General features: G+C 40.8%; 1 protein-coding gene across 4 annotated transcripts in view; it reads right to left on the bottom strand.

Annotated features, from left to right (window-relative positions):
• Positions 1-595: 595 nt before the first annotated feature.
• CYRIA (CYFIP related Rac1 interactor A) overlaps positions 596-21,326 on the bottom strand; it is a 109,733-nt gene continuing 89,002 nt past the window's right edge. For 2 of the 4 annotated variants that reach the window (XM_016947574.4, XM_016947580.4), the window contains exons 4-12: positions 16,043-16,164; positions 14,390-14,495; positions 12,406-12,542; positions 11,857-11,934; positions 11,562-11,678; positions 11,391-11,470; positions 9,865-9,991; positions 5,525-5,595; positions 596-3,456 (exon numbers count right to left, since the gene is read on the bottom strand). In XM_016947574.4, the coding sequence (XP_016803063.1) occupies positions 3,393-3,456; positions 5,525-5,595; positions 9,865-9,991; positions 11,391-11,470; positions 11,562-11,678; positions 11,857-11,934; positions 12,406-12,542; positions 14,390-14,495; positions 16,043-16,164 (902 nt within the window). In that variant the 3' untranslated portion in view covers positions 596-3,392. The remainder of the gene's footprint in view (positions 3,457-5,524; positions 5,596-9,864; positions 9,992-11,390; positions 11,471-11,561; positions 11,679-11,856; positions 11,935-12,405; positions 12,543-14,389; positions 14,496-16,042; positions 16,165-21,326) is intronic. The other 2 variants (XM_063789278.1, XM_063789279.1) reach the window with 1 other exon arrangement.

Below are 21,326 nucleotides of genomic sequence, written 5' to 3'. Positions count from 1 at the left end.
CAATGACTTCAGCAAACAACATATGAAAACTGCAAAACAGCCTTGGGTCTGTAATGGCCTTTATAGATGTAGTGAGAAAACTGGGTTCCAAGGTTTTGAACTCTTTAAGACAAAATTCCAATGTTTATTACTAACATTTAAAAAATATTTGTAGCTGCATAGGATACAAGATTGAATGAGAAGTCTCTGAATTCTACTGCACAATTGGATCCTAAGATTGGGAGGCTTAATTTTTCTTTGGGGAAAACATGAAATTATTTTTGCTTAAACGTGATGATGCATCAGTAACCTCAGTTTACCATTAAGGTCTTAATTTAATGGTGATAACTAGGAGCAAATGTTGATCAAGCATGATGTTAACTAGTAGTTAAAAGGTAATAACCAAACTTTCTTTCTGGTTGTTAATACTCCACCCCTAATGTGAAGACATCCATTTCCAGTTTTTTTTTGTTGTTGTTACTGTTTTTTTTTTTCTACTACTAATTCCTAGTGGTGCACAACGAGTTTCTGAGAACACAGTAATAACACCAAAGTAGCAGTGCATCTGAGAAACATAATTTTTACCTCGTTGCTTTCCCAAAAATAAATATCTCAGTCATGGAAAACACTGTTTATTTGAAAACAATGAGACCTCAAATATGAAATATAGTTAACAATGACATTGACACTGTTGCTAGCACTTTCCCCTAAACCACCCATAAGTCTTGGACGCATGTGCATGCAGCACACACACACACACACAAAACCAAAAACAAAGCCAAAAAAAAAAAAATCCCAAACACAACAATCCGTGATTGTTCAATGACTCCTGATGCCGGGAGGACAGGCTGTTAAAAGAATTTGTCTCCCACAATATCTCTGGAGTGGGCACAAAGCCCATCACCTGTTAGTGATCACAGACATTCAGTTAACCTGTCCTTCCAGTAATCAGAGACAACAATTCAGACCCTGGACTTCTCAGAATCCATGTACTGCTGAGTCTTGGCTTTGAGACAAGACAAGTCTTGGCTAAATTGAGGCAGGACAGCAGCCCTTTCCATATGTTTGGTCCCATTTGATAGAAAGTCTAATTTAGAGTTATAAATGTGCTCATATATTTACTCTGAGCTCAATCTAATTTGACAGGTAATTCCTCACATTTTCTCCATTAGCCAGCTGAGAATCAGCTGTGGTAGAGACACACGACATGGGTTCAAGCCCCTCATGAGCCCTGTGGTGGCTGGCAAGTCCTTTCCTTTCTTTAAGCCTTAATCTCCTCACTTGATAGAGGGGGAGAAATTGACCCAATGATGATCGATATTGTGTGGTTCTATATTTCTAGTCTAGACAATTGTTGCTCAAGTGTAACATGTGACTGCCAAATAGGATATTTCTTAAGATGAATATCTCCTAACTTTCCTCACCTGGTATGATCACATATTCTGGCTTCCTCTAAGGTTTAGAATCTGTAGGTTCAAAAAGGTCTTGAAGACCACCTAGCATATTTCTATTCTGATGAGAGAACCTCCATCCAAGCAGCTGTACTTTTTCAACTTGAAAATCTCCAAGGAAAAGAGCCTTTTCCTTCTATTGACTAATGTTTAGATGCAGACCAGGGAATCTTTCCTGCCGCTTGGCTGAACTCCCTTGCTAAAACAACATAAGACAAGTATTTTTTCCCCTTTATTGGAGGATCCAAGGGAAGATCAGCTGGTCACTAAAGTCCAGAAAGCAATGGAGTCTTATAGCTCATTCCTGGGATGTTGCAAATAATGCCAAACTCTGATGTACTCAGACTCAACTTCTAGGATTATCATTCACTAAATGCCTGGGTGACTCCTTCTAGTGGAAACAGGCAAGTAACAATATAGACCAGACTGAGGATTTACTTAGAAGGGTTGAATCCCATCCCATAGTATGTATTCACAGCCACATGGTATAAAAGGAAGAGCATGGAGTCAAGAGTGAAGCATCCTGGGTTCTAGGCCCACATGGGAGCCATCCTGTATGACCACATCCTCTGGGTTTCATTTTTCCTTAGGAGGTCAGAATCAGAGATTTTCATGATTCCATTCGAACTAAGCTCTGATGTACAGAGAGAATGACTGCAGGCTTCATAATATTGTTCATCAACAAGACAAGGTGGGGCAAATGCTTGCTGGATACTACGTACTAAGGAAGAAGGGCGGAGTCAGTCATTTTATCGGCATTAACCTTACAGGGCTCTTGAAGATTGTTTTAATTGCCCATTTTAGAGACAAGGAGGTTAAGACTCAGAAAGCTTAAACACGTTTCTCAAGATCACACTATGAATCATTAGTAAGGCCAGGAGTAAATTCAGGTGCACCAGGGCTTTTATATTGCAACAAGCTAGCAACGGGGTTGGGGAAGAGCTACTTTTTAAAAACCTGTGAAACAGAAAACATGGATTTTTTTTCCCCTCTAAATTCCTCTAGTTTTCTGGGAAAACTAATGCAGTATCCTAGACCTTTGTTCTCATATAAATGGTCTTCAGAGAACAGGGCTCTTATGAGGGGTGGCTGTGCACCCAGAACTCTGCAGGTAACCGGAAGGTTGCTAAACTCACAAATAACTTCAAAGCCAGAGCTCCATTTCCCTAATCCCTGTAGGCAGAGGGTTGAAGCAGAGAGATGGCTGTCCTGTTGCCTGAGTGCACCTCTGAGGACCTGTCTCCCAGTTCCAAGACAGCCACCTTCATCAGTCCAGTGGCAACAGCACATCTATCTATTTCTGCTGCTCTCCCACTAACTGAAAAAAATACAGGAGATTTTTTTTCATGTGAAATTAAAGGAGAACATTAGAGGGATATAAATCCAAACAGAAAAGGAGTATGCTGATTAATAAAACACGTGCAAACAAAAAAGTTGCACGTGTAGACTGCAGTCTGAGGACAGAGAGGGGGTGTGCTGAATTCAGAACACTTGGGTTTAATTCTCCACATGCATTTTTCTTGGATTCCTCTCTTCCTCTGTCAAGATAACAGTTGTGTTTCTTGTAGCTGAGCCGACACAGGAAATCAAATATTTTGTGTTTCTATAAACTATACTTCCCAGAGAGATAACACATCTAGAATTAAAATACTACCACAAACAATTAGGAATTTTGTATCGTTACAGGTGTTGTTAAAGGACTCCAGTAGCAAAGATCAAAGTCTCCGAATTTTGCCTTTGGAGAAGGGGGTTTCATTTCAGACATCAAAGGTAAGGCTCTCAAGTCAATTTATGCTCTGCTGGGTTGAGTCAGTCAGGATACAAATTAAGGTCCATATATTTCAGTGACAAGAAGGAAACGGTTATGTAAATACACAAGTATTAACATCAATCTGTATTAAATTATGTAAACATATACATCTTCTGAGGTCAGCACATAGATCCTCTTCTTTGAGCAGAGCTCTACTGAAGCATTGCTCGAATCTGTTTGGAAGTTGATTCATCGTTCAAGTGCTTTGTAGTGAACCTGGATGGAGAGAGAATGGTAGAGGTTAGCGGCAAACAGTGCTCTGTGTAAGCTTCAGCCCATCTTTACCTTCGGAAACACAATTGATATTTGGGCTTATTTCTTTAGACAAAAATCCACACTTCAATGCTCACAGTCGTCTCAGATTTAATATTCGATTCTTCCTTCCAAAGGAATTTTGTATTATGGTTATTAAACCAAGTAGATATTTTACATAATCAAATAATTACACAGAGGAGATATGAGCGGTCTCATTTTCTAGGGAGGTGGATTTCACAAGATTGAGTGCAGAATCCTGACCACTGAGGCTGCCCCTGCTAACTCACAAATTTCAGAATAGAGATTTGCATAGCAACATTGCCCAGAACTGGAATGTTTATGGTTCTCCACTTTCCTGGCAATGCTTAATTAACCTCATTGCCACCACAAGGGGGCACAAATGCTGGTAAGCAAACCCACAAAAATGGTGCAATCTGCAGCCTCCCAATAGCCGGGTGTAGAAATCATTTATGCAAAAGAAGGAAAAGAGAATTAACATGTAATAAAACTTTGGCCAGGTCATGGGCGCTCCATGTTAAGTTTCGTGTTACAATAACTTTGTAAAGGTGAGGTTATTGCTTTCATTTTATAGAAAAGAAAACTAAGATTCAGAGAGGTTAAATGATCTATTCCAGATCACAAGGTTACTGAATTGAGATTTGTGATTTCTGACTCAACCCTATATTTTGCTATCTGGAAAGCCTGTGCTCCTCTGACATCATCACAGTGCCTCCAGGAGGCACAAATTCTAACAAATCAGATGGGACTCAGGGCCTAGCACAGAGTTTTGCTTGATTGAATGAAGCTGGAAAGCTCAACACACTCAGAAGTTAAAGCCTTATTCATGTGTATAGAAAGTCATCCTGGGTGTGAAATGGACACCAGGAGAAAACCTTAGTTTTTCCCACAGACTCTGGAAGGCTCTTATATTAATACTAAGTCTCTTCTAAAGGATGGTGACTTAGCAACACAGCAAAACAGCATCAACCTCAGGGTCTATTTTGTTCATTTTGTGTGTGTCTCAGTTTCTTCATTTATTAAGTGGGGGTAACAGATCACCCTTACCTCTCTGACTTGTGATGATTAAATGAGACAATATGATTAGGAGTGGAGTATAAAACATGAGCGTTGTACATAGGTAGAGCATTATTGATCCATCCCACTTAGACTTATTGAACACTTACTGCATGTACAACACTGAGTGGAACTCAGGGGAATCAAAGATGAATAAGACAACAGGGACCATAAACCTTCTAGACTGCAATCTAGTATCAGAATGATTTACATAGCAGTGTGATTCAACCAATTCTTGTAGATGTGTCAGAGCTAAAAAAAGCATCCCCTCTCTGAAATGGATTAAGCACATGCATCCCTGGGAAGAAAGCAGCTGCCTAGGCATCACTTGTTAGCAGTGAGAAGCTGAAACATGCCACAGCTGGCCAAATATTTAGGCATCTAGACAGTGGGTTCTCAATTCTGGTAGCTGCACATGTGAACCACCTGGGGAGCTTTAGAATAAACAAAGAAACACAAAATGGATACCTGAGACGCTAGCCCAGAGATTCCGATCCATTTGGTCTGAGTCACATGCAGTCAGAATCACACTGAGTGTTTTCAAAAGGTACCCACATAATCCTCAAGTGCAGCCAGGTTTGGGAACCCCTGGTAAAGTGGAAAGTGAGAGCCTGGAAGCCTCTTGTTCTGAGGAGTCTCTTTAAGCCCCAAAGCAGTGTGGCTGAGAATCAGGTCCATGACCCGCGGGGTCACCCACACCTGGGTTCAGGTCCTAGCTTGGCCATTTACTGTGTGACTTTTGGCAAGTTATTTGACTTCCTTAAATCTCATTTTTTTTCCATCTTTAAAAAGGGGAATGATAAAAATGGTGCTGACCTCAAAAGATTGTTAGGAAGATTCAATGTGTTAAAATATGCAAGGGTTAAGTTTGGTGCTATCCACAACAGTATTCAAATTTGCAATAGCCCTGAAAGGCTGGCTGTTCCCTGTGAGCTGACACAGGGTTGAAGCTCACCTGAGGGCATTTAGCAGCCCCTCCACACTGTCTGGGGCCTGCTCCTTCAAAACTTTTATGCAGCCTTTCATCTAGGAGGAGAAAGCACAATGTTTGTTAATATCTTAGTAATACTGTCTATGCCAATATCTACCCATAATAACATGTGCCCATAATGTCACATTATGTCTTCCCATAGAAATCCAATGCAGAAATGACCAACAGGCTTTCCTACCCCCTCAGGCTGGTAAGCTGTTCCTCTGGGCTTCTAGAGGATTCTGTATGACTGCAATCATTATCAATTTTCATACTATATTGCAATTGTACATTTCACTTGCCTGGCTTTAGGGACAAAGACTTGAGACTTTGATCTTGCCTTGTACTATGGAGCCAAATGCAGGGCCTTCCGTCCACTCAGTGCTCAGTTGAGATTTACTGAATAAAATCTGAATAATTTTATGCCATTCTTCTGCCCTGAATGTTTTCTGTCCTTCACCTGTTTGACTGGCAAACCCTTAACACTTATTTTAGACCCAGCTGAAGATCATTACCTCCTGGGATCCTATTCTGACCTCACTACCTTCATTAGGTAGAAGCAACCAACACCTTTCTGTGCTCCCAATACGACTCTGTCATTTATCAGAGAAACTTGGAGAATTTAGTGCCCATATTAACTTCTTTCTTCACTAGACCAGGAGCTCCTGGAGGTCCAAGTCTATGTCTCAGCCATCTTTGAGAGGACTGATGAAGGGCCACTGTTCAGAATGTGAACTTCACAGATGCTAAATGCCTGAGTTTCCTTCATGCTTGTTTATTTAGTATCTTCACAAACCTAGGCAAGTGTCTTAGCTTTTTGTGTCTGTATAATATAGTTGACCCATAATTTGGGAAGTGCATGGAAACTGAATTTATATAGATCACATTACATTATGCATATCCTGGAGTGTTTTCTGGCAAAGCAAGAATCTTTCTGCAAAGCTATTCATATGCTGTTATATATTGGATTTGGTTATACTTAGGGCCCCTTTTGTAACAGCCCTTAGAAACATTTTCCGTCATTGTGCTTCTTGCATGTCAAAAGTTTTATCTTACGGCCTGATAGACCCTGATAGACTGATGGAGGCTGCCAGAAAACAGGGTTGGGAATCATGTGAGGATCACTACAGGTTCATCAAAAAAGAATGTCATGGCAAACGAGAGGTGTCTGTCATGCATACCAGATTGGGAGAAGCTACAAGCATGCCAGGTATATGCCACCCCAGACCTGGGATGGCATCAGGCCCAGGGATGCAGAGATTCTGTCCCTCTCCCATAGTTGATTATCATAGTGTGGAAGTGTTCTTATGAACCAGGCCTAAGAAGCAGTGAGAATGCAGATGTGGAAGGGGTGGAAGAGCAGGGAATGCTGTTTGGGAATCTGGAGTTCCACTTAGGGTGATTTAAGCTGTAGGTAAGAATAACAAGATGCTGTCAAGGATGCAGTTGGGGCCAGATGCAGTGTGAATTCGACAGCATGTTCAGGAGCTGGGGGCCTTTACCTGTGGAAAACATCCTTGATAGGTGTTAAATAATCTAGTGATGCGGTTAATATGGAAAAGGACCAGAAGGAAGCAAGAACAGAGAGAGAAGGGGCAGTGAGAGCCCCTGAGGGTGTGAGGTGTGGAAGCAGCAGTGGGCATGGAGGAGCAAGGAGAGACTAATCTGAGGTCAACTCCATAGGATTTGGTGACTGATGAGATATGGGGTGAAGAAGCCATTCCTCATTCTCAGGGACAATTCTAGCCTCTGGCTTAGACACTGGTTGGAGGACGATGAAATACCTGAGACAGGAACCCAGGAGAAGGAACAGGTTTGTGGGGGGAGGGGAATCTCTGTTTTGGGGATGGCCATATTTCAGGTGTCCATGGGAAATGGGGTCTGGAATTCTGGATAAAATCTGAGATGGAGACAGGGGTTAAGAGGTGATTACTTATTGGGTCATTTCAAAAGATTCCAAGGAAATCAATTGAAAATACCATCTCCCCAAACCCTCCTTTCCTGGCGTCCACAATTAGCATTTCTTTAATAAATGGCTTGTGCCGCCTTGGTAGCCACTTTGATGATTCCCCCTGCCTGGAGGACTCTGCTTTCCCTCTGTCCTTTTGGGAAAATCCTACATCTTCTTCAAGGTCCACCTCAAACATCACCCTCTGTCTCTGCTCTTCAGCAAAACGAGTTTCTCCCTCCCCTAGGTTTCCAGAGCTCACTTCATGTCTATTCTGCACTCCAAAGCATGCCCTTTGTAAGTACACACACAGTGCCTGCCTCTCTCAGGCCCTCACAAAGAGATCCTGGGGTTTTCACAGTTGATGCTGATGCCCTAATGATTTACAAGCCCAGTGACTATAACTGCTGGCTTAGAAACAGACTAGTATCTGAATGGAGACCCTATATGTCATAAAAAAAAATGGCCCGTCTCAAATGGTTTACCGTGCTTATTAAGCCTGAAACTTTCTTAGAGGTACATGCAAACATCCATATGAACAAACCTTACGTAGTGCTTTTGACCTCCACGGACAAAAGCAAACTTCATCAAGACTATGCGTGAAGACTTAACATGATATACTGTTTACAGCCTCAACCGAAAGACTCAGTAAATAACATATAAAGCCAAGCTTTTTAAAGATTAGGGCTACAAGGCATAATTTTACCCAGTGTATTTTTAATTGTTGACTCTGTGACAAGTTAACAAATGGCTATGGTAATGAGAATATCTTATGAGTCTTAGGTAATGAACTCAATCCATAGTCAAATAATATTTACAGAGTTATTTATACTCAATCTATAGTATGAAAATGTTAAAGCCTCACAAAGGATACAGTAAAAATATTTATTGGTATAAAAATGCCCATGATACACTTTTATGTAAATGAAATATGTTTCAAAATAGCACGTAAAGCAGGGTACTAATTTGTTAAGGACATCCACACACATGTCCACACAAGCATCTATACTAAAAGAAGGTACACATGCATGCTGCTGTATGAACGGTGATCCTCTGCCTATGGTGAGGTTATTACAGATATATTTAATTTACTATGTCTTGATTTTCTAAGTGTCAAATTTTTTTTCACATAAATATTAATTTTCTTGGTACATAGAAATAATTACATTAAAAATAATAAAGAGTCTATGAAGAAACATGACTAACTATACTATGAACTCAGAACCTTAAAATAAGTAATCCAAGTTACATTTTTTATTGATACATTATCTTGCATTCTTCAGACCTATGGCCCTCCTGGGCATGTAGACTTTCTCTTGCATAGGGCCAGAGCATCAGGACACTGTTCTCTGCAGATGAGTGAACACAGTGTGTCACCCAGACTCGGCTATACTGGAGTAAGTAAGTTACTACCAAGAGAAGCTATTCTGCACCTTAAAGGCTTTAAATGAGTACATGGAATACACTATTGGGTTGGTGCTAGAGGCAAGTGCTGGATGAAGAGGAGGTGTGCTTTATGCCACAATCAACAGCAAAGCAACTGCGCACCAAAATCATGTGTTTTCAATTATCTCCATTCATTCATTCATTCATTCATTCATCCATCAAAACACCTACAGGGTGTCTGTTGAGTTCCACCCACTATGTGCCAGGTACTGTGTGAGGCAATAGAGCAGACATGAGGTATATAGATTATGGTCCCTGTCCTTGTCAAGAAATCGTCTGTGAGGGAGTCAGAAAATACAGAACGGTGAGTGCTCTGGGGACCAGAGAAGCAAGAAGGCTCATCCTATGCAGAAAATGTGTTCTTAGATGAGGTGATGTTTGAAACATGTCTGAAAGGAACCCACCCATCAGAGAGGAAGAGGAAGGGCTCTCTGGGCAGGAGAAAGGACTCACACATATCACGTATATCCAAGTGATGAGGAAAGGCATGGGACATGAGTGGAGCAACAGGTAGTGGTGGGAGAGGAAGTGAAACGGTAATTTGGGATTTGACCATAGTGTCTTGTAATGCAGTATCTCCCAATTCTTCACAATAGGACACACATAGAATAGAAACCATCTATTTGTACAGCACACTGGGTAAATGAAGGGACTGCATGCAACTAAGTGACTGTTCATTTGCTCAGCTCCATTAGAGACTGAGGGGATCAGCATCGTAACATTGCTGCTATGCTTTGGAGGTTGAGTGTTTTGTCCTAAGCACATGAAAAAGCCTGGGCATCTTGCTGTGAGGACAGCTGCCAGGATGGGCTGTGCATCTTAGAAAGATCACTCTCAGTGGAGAGGTCTTGAGGTGCCTGAGGAAGAAAAACAAGGTCTGGCAACATTCATGGGCCCTTATTTGGAAAGCACATTTCACAACTATTCTTACATCGATCTTGGATGTCTTGCAGAAAGCTCCCACAGGGTGGACATGGTCATAGAGGATGATGACTCCCACCATCACCCTCATGCAGAACATCAGGGTCTCTTCACTCGTAAACCTACTTCTGTACTCCCTGCAAGAGAAGAAACAGCAGCGGCGTCACTTCCTTGTCAGAACATGTGCGTTCTTTGGCCCCACAACTGGATACTTTAGATGCCTCCAATCCTCTCTTGGGAACAATCCCAGATCTGCAACAACCAGTTAATATGCTTCTGAGGAAATCCATGATGATAATTCTCCTTGAATCTATTCAACCAGCAATTCAGTGTGAAAATAAGGTAAATTAAAGGGCAGTAAATTCCCTTTTCATCTGCCCTTCAGCGGGCTAGCTCATCATGTACCTCACTCCTCCACCTATCAATCTTGAATATTTTATAGCAGGTCCCTCTGGCTGTCCAAGATTATAGAGAGTAATGGCTTCATTACAGAGAAAAAGAATTGGGCTCATTTCTACGGAGCAGCTATCATGTCTCCAGTCGGAGTAACTTCCTTTGTTAAAACACAGGCTGCAGATTGTATTGGATTGGCAAAAATACCTTTAAAAACTATGTACCATTCATTGAGCATCCAAGAGTATTTGTAGAGTTTGAATTTTGTTCACTTACCTTGACAGGGTCACTGATGATTCAGATAATTCAGGCCAATTCTAGAGGCTTTTTTTCTAGAGGCTTTCTTAGCATCTATTTCATTATGAATTGGCTCTGCAATGAAGATGATTACTATTTCTGCCTTGGAATAAATCTTAACTTTGGTACAAGTGAAATATTTGAAATTAATGCCATCTTACATTTGAACAGGCTATCAGATTTTATAAGGTACTCTTGATGGCTTTGGTCTTCCTAAAGACTCTGCAAAGTAGATGGCCTTATGGGAACTTCATTAGATGAGGAAACCAAGGCTCAGGAAGTCAGGCCAGTTATTTACAGGCATAGTAGGGGCTACAGCCATAAGTGGAACTCAGAATTTTGAGCACAGATTACCATGCTGCTTCATCCTCAATATTCTCAATCATTTTTAAATCTAACAAGTAGCAACTAGTTTAGGTACAAAGAGAGAGAGATAGAGAAAGAGAGAGACCTCCATTTTCACTCTTGAAACAGTCTTATCATGTCAACTCCTGGTTTTATATCTTCTCTACAATATATTTATCATGATGTCCCATCATTTAACACACCCTCCATTTGGTTCTTACACATCTTCTACAGCATCTTTGATCTGAGCCTTGGTTCTGCCACCTGACAAGCTATGCAGTTGTTGGGAAGTCAGTCAACCACTTTGGGCCTCAGCTTCTTCAGCTATGCAGTAGTGATAGTGACACCTACCACTCAGAGTTCTTAGTGAAATTAAAGCAGATAATATACATGAAAACTTTAGGGTGTTGACCCAAATGTTGCATATCATTAACATCATCATCTTAACAGACACTGGCTGGGTGAAGTCTCAACCATGAATACATCTCTGATTTAACTTACGGAGTTTCCAGCATGACTTTACAGACACTTGTCATTGTGCTGAGGCAGTCTGTGGTGTTCTCTATTGGCAGAGTTTTGTTCTAAATGGGAGACACAAATGCACATTAGTCCTGCTTGCAGCTCTTGTGTGGAATTAAGAAAAAAAGCACCTCATTGCTCAACTTCACTTACTTCAGAGACAAAGTGCATTGTGGCATTGCTAAGGGTTTTCAGCATTGGCGTGGCTTCTGCATAGAAGAGGGACATTCGATTGGCCATCTCATTATTGACTTCATTCTCAATGTCTAGCTGATGAAAATAAGAAGAGAAGATGGATTTATAAAGAGAAAGTCCAAATGCTCCAAATACTTTTCTCTGGAACTGAATTACAGACAAGGACATTGTCTTCTGTCTGTGCTCTGCCTGATGCAGAAATCAAAAGAGTCATGGAGAAGGGTGCAAAGGTCAAGGCGACCCAGGGACTCACGTGCATGTTGTTGATGCGGTTGCGACTGATTGTTCTTCTGTAGTAGCTGAAGTCATTCTGAATAGCCGGGTTCCTCATCTGAAATTCAGAGGACAAGAGCGAAGGTCATCTCTCAGTATCAGATGGGGGATATGCATTAGGAGGAGCCCAGACACTAGATTTTATAAATACTCCAGGACTTCTCTTTGTTACATAAGAGTCAAAGCAACTTCTGGTTAGAAATAAGGACCCACAACTTCATTATTTTAAAATATGCCCTGTGGGCTAGATTTCAGGGAAAGTATATTTGGTCTTAATGTGGAACAGATACTTGAAAAGGTTTTCTCTGATTTCATTTGGCAGATTTAAAATTTCCATATACAAATCATCATCTTAAATTACTTTTACCACATGGAATGCAAATTCTCACCACATTATATGTCTCTCTAGGGAAGGAATTACATCTTACTCATTTCTCTACCCACCCACCCCACAGCACTAACAGAACAGCTGTAAACAGTAGGTACTCAGTACAAGTTTATTAAATTTTCACAGCACATTTGGCCTAACCTTCAGCTCATCGAATCGAAGGGTAAAATGTAAAATTTCGGCAAACTCCTTTGCCAGGGCCTGTTCCCTTTCCAGGTGTTGGGTTGGTGTGTAGGGTGGACAAGTCAGAGATTCCAATAAACTCTGAAGAGCTTTTTCTGAAAATCAAAGGGATAAATAGATATGTTGGAGGTGGCCCACCGAGGTCCTTCAAAGAACACAATTCCCAGCCTCAGTTGACAATCTCAGAGATCACCTGCTTGAGTCTCTCCCGATAACTATGTGAGGTGTGCTGCATGTGGACGAGGAAGAGAAGGAATCCCACATGGCTGGGCAGGCGGCCTCCCCTGCGGAAACCCCCCATGGCCACAGTGTTTTGTAAATTTCTTTCTAAGCTCAGCTGGACCTGGACATATTTAGTAATCTCAATTTCTGACACTGTTAGAAAACCACAGATATGTGTTTTTGGGTCATGTGCATGAGACAGCCATTCATGATTCAGGATGAGATGAGACAGTGCCCTAAACACATGGGTTAGATGACCGGCTTTGCAGGGAAAGACCTCTGCCCCTATTGGACTTTTCTCTGCAACTACATTCTAACCTAATCCCAAGAATATTTTTCTATGAACCCATTGCCCTATCTACCTCCATTATTTTTCTTGCAACAGTTTCACCACTCCCACTTGTCTGTTTCTCTAAACAGTCCCTTATAGCTTGTTCTTCAATATATTTCTAATAGCACAGAGTCATTTAACCAATCCTCTAAAGCAGGGATTGGCAAGGTATGACCCATCAGCCAAATCTGGTCCATTACTTGTGTTTTGTAAATAAACACAAGTTTTATTAAAACACAGACGTGCTCATTCTGTTATGTAACGACTAGGGCTGCCTTTACATGAGAGTGGCAGAGGCGAGTAGTTGCAAAAAAGACAGGACGGCCCACAACTCTAAAATATTTATGATTTGGCCCTTTACAGAAAAGTTTGCGGACATCTGCTCTATGTAGTTCTTACATAACTTTTATAGCATTTCTACAGGGATGTCTCTGGCCTTTTTGAGATATTTCCATCTGTAAGAACACACTCTCTTCTGAGGCAGCCAGTTCTACCTTGGCCTGCTCTTGTAAGGAATTGTTTTCCTTCTGTTGAGCAAAAATTTGGCTCCTCAGAATTTCCATTCACTGGGTCAACCCTTTGAGGAAACATAGAAAGAAGTCTGTGTTCTCTTTTACTCTCTTCTATCTGAGAGTCATCAGAAACCCTCTCTTCTTGGAAAACGGGTTTGGTTCATTCAAGTACTTCCCTTCGTCTCAGCTTCTAGTCCTCTTAACATCACGGTCATTACTCCCCCAAGGTATTTCAAGTTCTCTGTTTTCCTCTTAATCTGTGGCACTCATTTTATGGCAAAAGTAGAGTAGAACATGCCTTCCTCATTCAAGATATACTGTATTAACCAATGAAGCATCCTCCCTGGGGAGTGATTTTGTCATATTGCTGGTCACATTGATCCTATTTCCAACCAGATTTGGCATTACTCAACATCTACAAAGCCATCCTGTACTTGCACAGTTTTTTAAAGCTTAAGGAAATAATGTTACATTGTTTTTCTTGCATTTTACTCTATTAAATTTATCATATGACTCCAGACAAGCAAGTTATTTGTTGGGTGAGCAGGTAACCTGCTATCTTTTAACTTCTCTGTTATTCAGAAATGTGATCAGCCCACAGTAAAACTATTAAGAATTGGACACAGATGAGAACAGGACCAAGAAGATACTCACTAATAGAGACACACTAAATGGGCCAATAACTTCAGGGGAAGAACTTTGTGGTGGATTGAAAGAAATGAAAATGACAAGAGTTGTTGCTCATAAATGGCCTCTCATTTGATACAGTGGATGGATGTGGGACATTTTCCAATATGCCACGCTGTTCCCACTACCTACTCAAACATCAAAACAGAACTCCGTATGTGGGCCATGAAAACTACAAATACATACTCACCTAGTCTAATGGAAAACTCGTAAAATCTCTTTAGCCTCACAACAAGAGGGCACACCGCATTCCAAGCTTTTTCTTGAAGCTGAATGTCATTGGGATTTTGAATTGCCTGCAAAAACACAGTAGAGCTGACTGTTTAAAAAGAAGTGGTAAGCTCCACATCAAAATGCCCTAAGATTTAGTTTAAAATACAATCCCTGCTATACTTTGCTGATGTGTACTATTTAAATCAACACTGGTTCATCGGATGGTCCTCCAACATGCTCAATATGAATGGAAATTTTAACACTTGAACATACAGCAAATGGCTCTACAATTACATCCTGTGTCATCTCACTTGTTTCTATTATCTTGAACACAAAAAATTCACATCTAAATTGGAAGAAACTCAGCCCTCTCCATCACCATTAGACTCCTCTAAAGTGGAATTGTGCTCATTATAAAGTGCAAATTCTGTAGACATTTCGTTTATCTTTAATAGGCATTGCATTCCTGCCAGTTTGTCATGTTACCTAAATTGTATAAATTAAATGGTGATCCCTAAGTAGAAAAACCACCTCTTACTAGACTGTTACTTTTTTAGAAACTCCGCCTTGTCTGAGTTTCAGCAACTTGAGGATTATGACGGTGGTGGTGTTCTTTTCAGAAGGATGGGGGCAGTGGCAGTACTGCGTGCATGTGTGCGTATGTGTGTGTGTGTATGTGTGAATTTGCATGCATATATGTATGTGTTGGTATTGCCACAAAACTAATGCTTTCACATAAAAAGAGTGTGAAGTTTCTTGCTTTTAAGGTATTGCGAAGTTGCAAAAGTCAAAGTGGTGATTTTCTTTTTTGTTTTTGTTGTTGTTTTGTTTTCTGTTAATTTTAGAAAATCTCATAAGACATTTGAGATGACAAACTGAAAGCAAGGTGGTTTTGGCTGTTGTGTATCACACTGGTGGAACCTGCCTGAGTAATTACCAAATGCCAGAAAGTACATGTCCACCCAGACTTCATGGTTCATATTTCAACTGTTGTTCACAGACTTTACATTGTTTCCCTTAAATGAAATAACATATTGACACATTATTGTTTAAATGTGAGTCCTGCAATATCACTTGTGTGTTTGAGAAGAGAATGGGTAACATTAATCTATAGCACTGTGTGCTCAGATTAATGCACTAGAATAAAAGGGGCGATTCATGCTCTTTTTTTTTTTTTGAGACAGAGTTTCACTCTTGTTGCCCAGGCTGGAGTGCAATGGTGCGATGTGCAACCTTAGCTCGCTGAAACCTCCGCCTCCCAGGTTCAAGTGATTCTCCTGCTTCAGCCTCCCAAAGTAGCAGGGATTACAGGCACCTGCCACCATGCCCAGCTAATTTTTTTGTATTTTTAGTTGAGTCTGGGTTTCACCATGTTGGCCAGCCTGGTCTTGAACTCCTGACCTCAGGTGATCCACCTGCCTCAGCCTCCCAAAGTACTGGGATTACAAGCATGAGCCACTGCACCCGGCCCATGCATTTTGTTTTTAAGGACACATTACTCTCCTTGTTCTTCCTGGTACTCTAGGAAATACTATAGCTATTACTTAATCTTGCTGTGTGTGTCTGTGTGCATGTGTGGTTTTCCTTCCCCTCCTCGGGTGTTGTCAGTTCAGCGTGATCATTGACATACATCTCGGATCTCTGGGCCTGCGCCTTTGTAAGCCTGCAGGTCTGCAAGGATGCTCTCAGAATCCTGAAGGACGGCGCTGATCTGGTTCCAGATTTCTCTCTCTCCTTCTGTAGGCTGAGCATCTAAGAAACAGGGAAACCGAGAGACAGAGTGCTGGTGTTTACAAATAGCTTGGGAGGAGGATGGATATTCAGTTTTACCTGCTTGACAATCCTATCATATTCCTGCTGCTCTGGTATTTACTCTTTAACCTAATAAGCTGCTAGGATGCTAGGAAGGGAAAACTGACAAAACTTCTGCCCATTACTCAGTTTAAAATAGTCAATGATCTTTTTATAGTCATAAAACAAGCATACAGGAATCATCATAGGCACTTATTTATTTATGTGGAACAATTTTTTTGCACACCTGCTATGTAAAACAGTGCACTGAGTGATAGAAAAAATAAGCATTGTCTTTTTGAGTCCACATGTTTTGGTCTTTTTATTATTTTATTACTTTTTCAATTACTATTTTTATTGTGGTTAAATACACATAACATAAAGTTCACCATCTTAGCCACTTTTAAGTGTACTGTTCATTGATATTAAACACATTCATAATGTTGTACAACCATCGCCACACTCCATCTCCGTGACTCTTTTCATCTTGTAAAACTGAAACTCTGTATTGGGTCTGCTTTTTAAAGGAGAAGCAACTGAATATTTCTGCTTTGATTGAAACTCTGTGAATCTGAATGTAGATGGGAAAAACAGTCTGCCTTGTATTTCTATATTTTAAAATATGCTTAAAAACTGGATAACTAAAATCCTTCAAACCACGACAGAGGCATATCATTCCTGAACACATGGGTATGTAGACAGCACTTCTCATTGAACCTGATCTCATGTTCAGGAGGTTTGGCAAAGACGTGCAGGGAGTTCATGTTAAAGACAAATGTTCTGTTTATCTTTGGTCTTGACCATGACTGTTACCCACAAAAACAAGTGACACACTGAAGCTTCCATAATGAAAACAGTATTCTAACAGTCACAGAAGCACCCTTGAGCTCTTCAGTGAATGCTCACTTGATTACCTTCCCGGAGCTAGCATGTATTCTTGTTCCCGTGAGCATTTCATGGGAGCTGGTGGGTGGTGGTGGAGAGGTAGTAAAGATTGGGTTTTATTTATCTTGCAATTCCTATGCAATAGGTTATCTCCCTGGCCTAGTAGGGAAGTTCATCTCTCCATCTAAAACAAAGGCACTGCTCATGGAGAGGGGACAGATGTTATCTTATCAAACTCTGTTTTCAAATATTCAGATCCTGAGGCACAGCATGCTTGCAGCAGACCTCACTAACAGAGGGTGAAGGCCGAGTTTACACCTAGTCTAACCCTCACCAGATCAAATCTCAGTATTAACTAATCTTTGTGGGAGTACAAGGGGCTGATCCTGCAAGAGGGTTGTTTACCAGTGTTTCTCTGGGGGTAAAAAAAAGACAGGGCCGGGTGCAGTGGCTCACACTTGTAATCCCAGCATTTTGGGAGGCTGAGCCGGGCAGATCACTAGGTCAGGAGATCGAGGCCAACCTAGCCAACATGGTGAAACCCCGTCTCTACTAAAAATACAAAAATTAGCTGGGCATGGTGGTGCATGCCTGTAGTCTCAGCTACTTGGGAGGCTGAGGCAGGAGAATTGCTTGAATCCTGGAGGCAGAGGTTGCAATGAACTGAGATCATGTCACTGCACTCCAGCCTGGCAACAGGGTGAGACACCATCTCAAAAAGCAACAACAACAACAACAACAACAATGAAACAAAACAAAAAAACAAAAGACAGAATCCACAAGATAAGTGATGGCGAAGTGGGGCACTGGCTATGCTGACTTGGTGTTCAGAAATGCTGAGATCGGTGAGGAACTGAGGCGGGGTGGCTGCTCCTGCTTCAGTTACCTAAACTCTCCATGACTGGAGCCCATGGAGATTTTTAGACTAGGTGACTCACCAGGTCCTGCTGCCTAAGACCTGAGAAACTGGTAGAGTTTCCTAAGAAATGAAGAGTGAAAATCATCAGTGCCATGGCAATTCTCTTTGAAGAAAAGATCATAGGTCCTCATAGGTTATCCAGAAACTTTGCAAACTATACATTCAAAGAATGAGACCATTTCAACTAGGAAGTAAGGAGGTACTAGAATGTCTGTACACCAGGACTCAGAGAAAGAGAAGATGAATGTGGTCTGGAAAGAGTGGAAACAGTTACATGTAAGGGATAGAACTTGAGCTGGGGCAGTGGAAGGTGAAATGGAGTATATTCAGGAAGAGAGCACAGCTTGGACAAAGGCTTGGCAGCTGGAGAAAGCAAGGCTGGGGAAACAAACAAACAAACAAACCTGCTGGGTTAGAAAACAATCTACTGGAGACAGTAAGGGAAAAAGACATTTATCACAGGTTGAGCTTCCTATATCCAAAAATCTGAAATGCTCCAACATCTGAAATGTTTTTAAATGCCCACATGGTGCACAAAGAAAATTCTCACTGGAGTATTTTGCATTTCAGCTTGTTGGATTTGGGATGCTCAGCTGGTAAGTATAATGAAACTATTTCAAAATCAGAAAAAAAAAAAAAAAAAAAACCCAAATCTGAAACACTTCTGGTCCTAAGCATTTTTGGGTAAGGGGTATTCAACCTGAACTTTTTTAGGTTTTTATGGCCTATCAGTGTTTCCCAAAAATATTTGGTAAGTTTTCTCAGATACGATGTTACTCACAATATTAATCACTTTGTATTTTACCTTTTTCTGCTTTCTCAAACTTTTCTCAAAGTGATGCAAGTGTCTTAAACACAAACCTAAAAATCCACAAGCTAGGAGGCCCGTAACTGGAGAAAGTGTTCTGGTAGAATAGAATTCCAGGGTAAGGCTGGCAGTTTCTGAGTAAGGAAAGTGTCAGGGAAGAAAACATAAGAAAAAATGCAAAGCAACGAGCCTAGAAAACAAATAAAAATAAAACGCTGACTATTCAAATCCTTTCTCCTTTTGAAAAATCATAAGCTAAACAAAGACAGTTTCCTAGAGATGTATGTATTTGGAGAAGAAGAAAAGCAAGATAGTCAGTGACCAAGATTCTCAGGGCTAAGACTATTTGCATATATTTATAAAATAGTATGGGAAAGAAGAAGGCACTCTGAGGCCAGAACAGAAAGCCTTCTAATCTCAGCTGTCACCTGGCTCCACCCTAGCAAGTCACTGCTTGATAAGTTTTAGACAAAACAGAATTAAAACTAAGTGGGCCAGAGAGGAGAGCTGGAAAATTTTTTTAAAAAAATCCTGTTGATGATTACTTAAACAGAAAAAAAGAAAGATTTCAAGTCAGTCTTTAAAAATAGAGGCCTTTCTTAACTGTTTCAAAAATAAGACTGTTTCTGATAGGGTGGCCTGAAAAAGGTACTGGCACTAGAGACAAACAAGCTGCGCTCTCCATCCCAGGTGAAGGGACCTTTCAACAAATCAGCACTGACATTTATATGACCACAGAGTTGCATGAGTAACCAGGGGGCTGGTACCACTTCTCTCCCAGAGGAGGCGGACTTCAGGGGCTGTGGTAAACAAATAGCTTCCATCCTACAGTAATTTTCTCCTGGCAGCTGGGGTGATCTATAAGACAGGACCCTCAGTCCTCAGCCTCCCTCTCTAAGAAACTGTTTCTTTTGGCAGATTTCCTGGTGTCCTATTAGAAATATTTCTCATGTGGTTTAGCAGTGGTGGGATGCGGTAGGAGAAAGCCACTCCATCATTTCCATCTTTCATCCAGGCTTAGAAATATGTTGCCTCATTTTCATCCAAAATTTTGTTGGTTTTATTGGATGTCCAATTTCTTCCTTCTTTCCTGTCATGAAACTGAAGTCACCTCTTCCAGCTATAATTAGACGGGCAGCACAGTTCCTGCCTTCTGGGCCAGAGTGCCATAAGATTCTCAGGGGACTCAAATCACAAGTGGTGTCAGCTTTCAAGGAAGAGAATGACAACTGGGAGAAGCTCTAGTCTGTCTGTCTGTCTTCTGTCTGTCTGTCTCTCTTTCCAAATGGGAAAAGAACTGTGTGACCCACAGCGACATGTGACATTGGCCTAAATCCCTATGGAAGTCCATGATTCATTCTATTTTCATCCCCCAGCTAAATAATCATACCGTCAGAACTAATTAATGAAAATCTTATTCATTAGACTGTAGGACTCTGGTCATATCTGTTTCACTTGACATTATATTTCTAGGATCTGGCACAGGGCCTGGCACATAGTAGATGCTCAAGAAAAATTTGCTGAACAAACAGTTGAACAAATAATTTAAATATACTACTCACACTGTTTTGTGATTTTTCTTCTGCTTGTCTTTGAATTCTGAGATCTTTTGAGAAGGCCATTGGAGACAGGCAATAAAAGTGTGATGAATCAATGAATACACGAAGAAATTGGTAAGATGGGATAGAATGCTGGGTACTTGAAAGCAGTGTAGTAAGTAAAGGTCCTATTACGTTTAGATCCTCTCCTCTGTCTCTACTCCCAAAATGACTTTATTTTATTTTTTTAAATGACAAGGTCTGGCTCTGTCACCCAGGCTGGAGTGCAGTGGTATCATCATAGCTCACTGCACTCAAATGGCTTTTGTATAGTTATATCTCTCCTGGTTACCATTAAGATGTAGGTATTTACCTACAGTCAAATTGGCCATCCACTCTTTCATTAACATCCATGTTCTCAAATCATCCATTATTGATCTACGGCCTGAATGTCTCACCAGTGTGGTTAATACACTAATAGGGTATTTGTTGAGTCTGACACAGTGAAAAACTGCACTTAGGTTTACTTTTCTAATCTGAAAGCTGTTATCATTTTGCCATCTGGAAAATCCCTTTGAGAGGCTTTGGAGTCTTACACTTGGCCTTCTCGATATTCAGATTCAAGTGGTGAACATGTTTTTGAAATTTATTGTGTTTTCAGATGTCGTGGAAAGACATCTTGAAAGGAACCCTGAAGAATTAGTGATTGAAAAGGTTACTAAATTTAAGCTATGAGCAACCCCTTAAAGCATCTGCTGAGTGAAGAGGAACTGTGAACTGTGTGCTTAGCTTTTCTATTTTTAACACAAAGACTGAACTTTAGTCAAAGAAAGGTACAAACACTCCCCACCACACACACACCAACAATGTTACTGGTGAAAATGGGTCCTTATTTCTAGTTGCAGCCAGTGTTTTCTTTGGTAATGTTCCTTCTAAGAACCATATTCTAAGCTTCTAACCACTGCCAATTATT

Source organism: Pan troglodytes, chromosome 12, assembly GCF_028858775.2.
Source record: "Pan troglodytes isolate AG18354 chromosome 12, NHGRI_mPanTro3-v2.0_pri, whole genome shotgun sequence".
Lineage (NCBI taxonomy): Eukaryota > Metazoa > Chordata > Mammalia > Primates > Hominidae > Pan > Pan troglodytes.
Note: the sequence above shows the minus strand (reverse complement) of the source record. Positions and strands in the feature narration are given on the sequence as shown.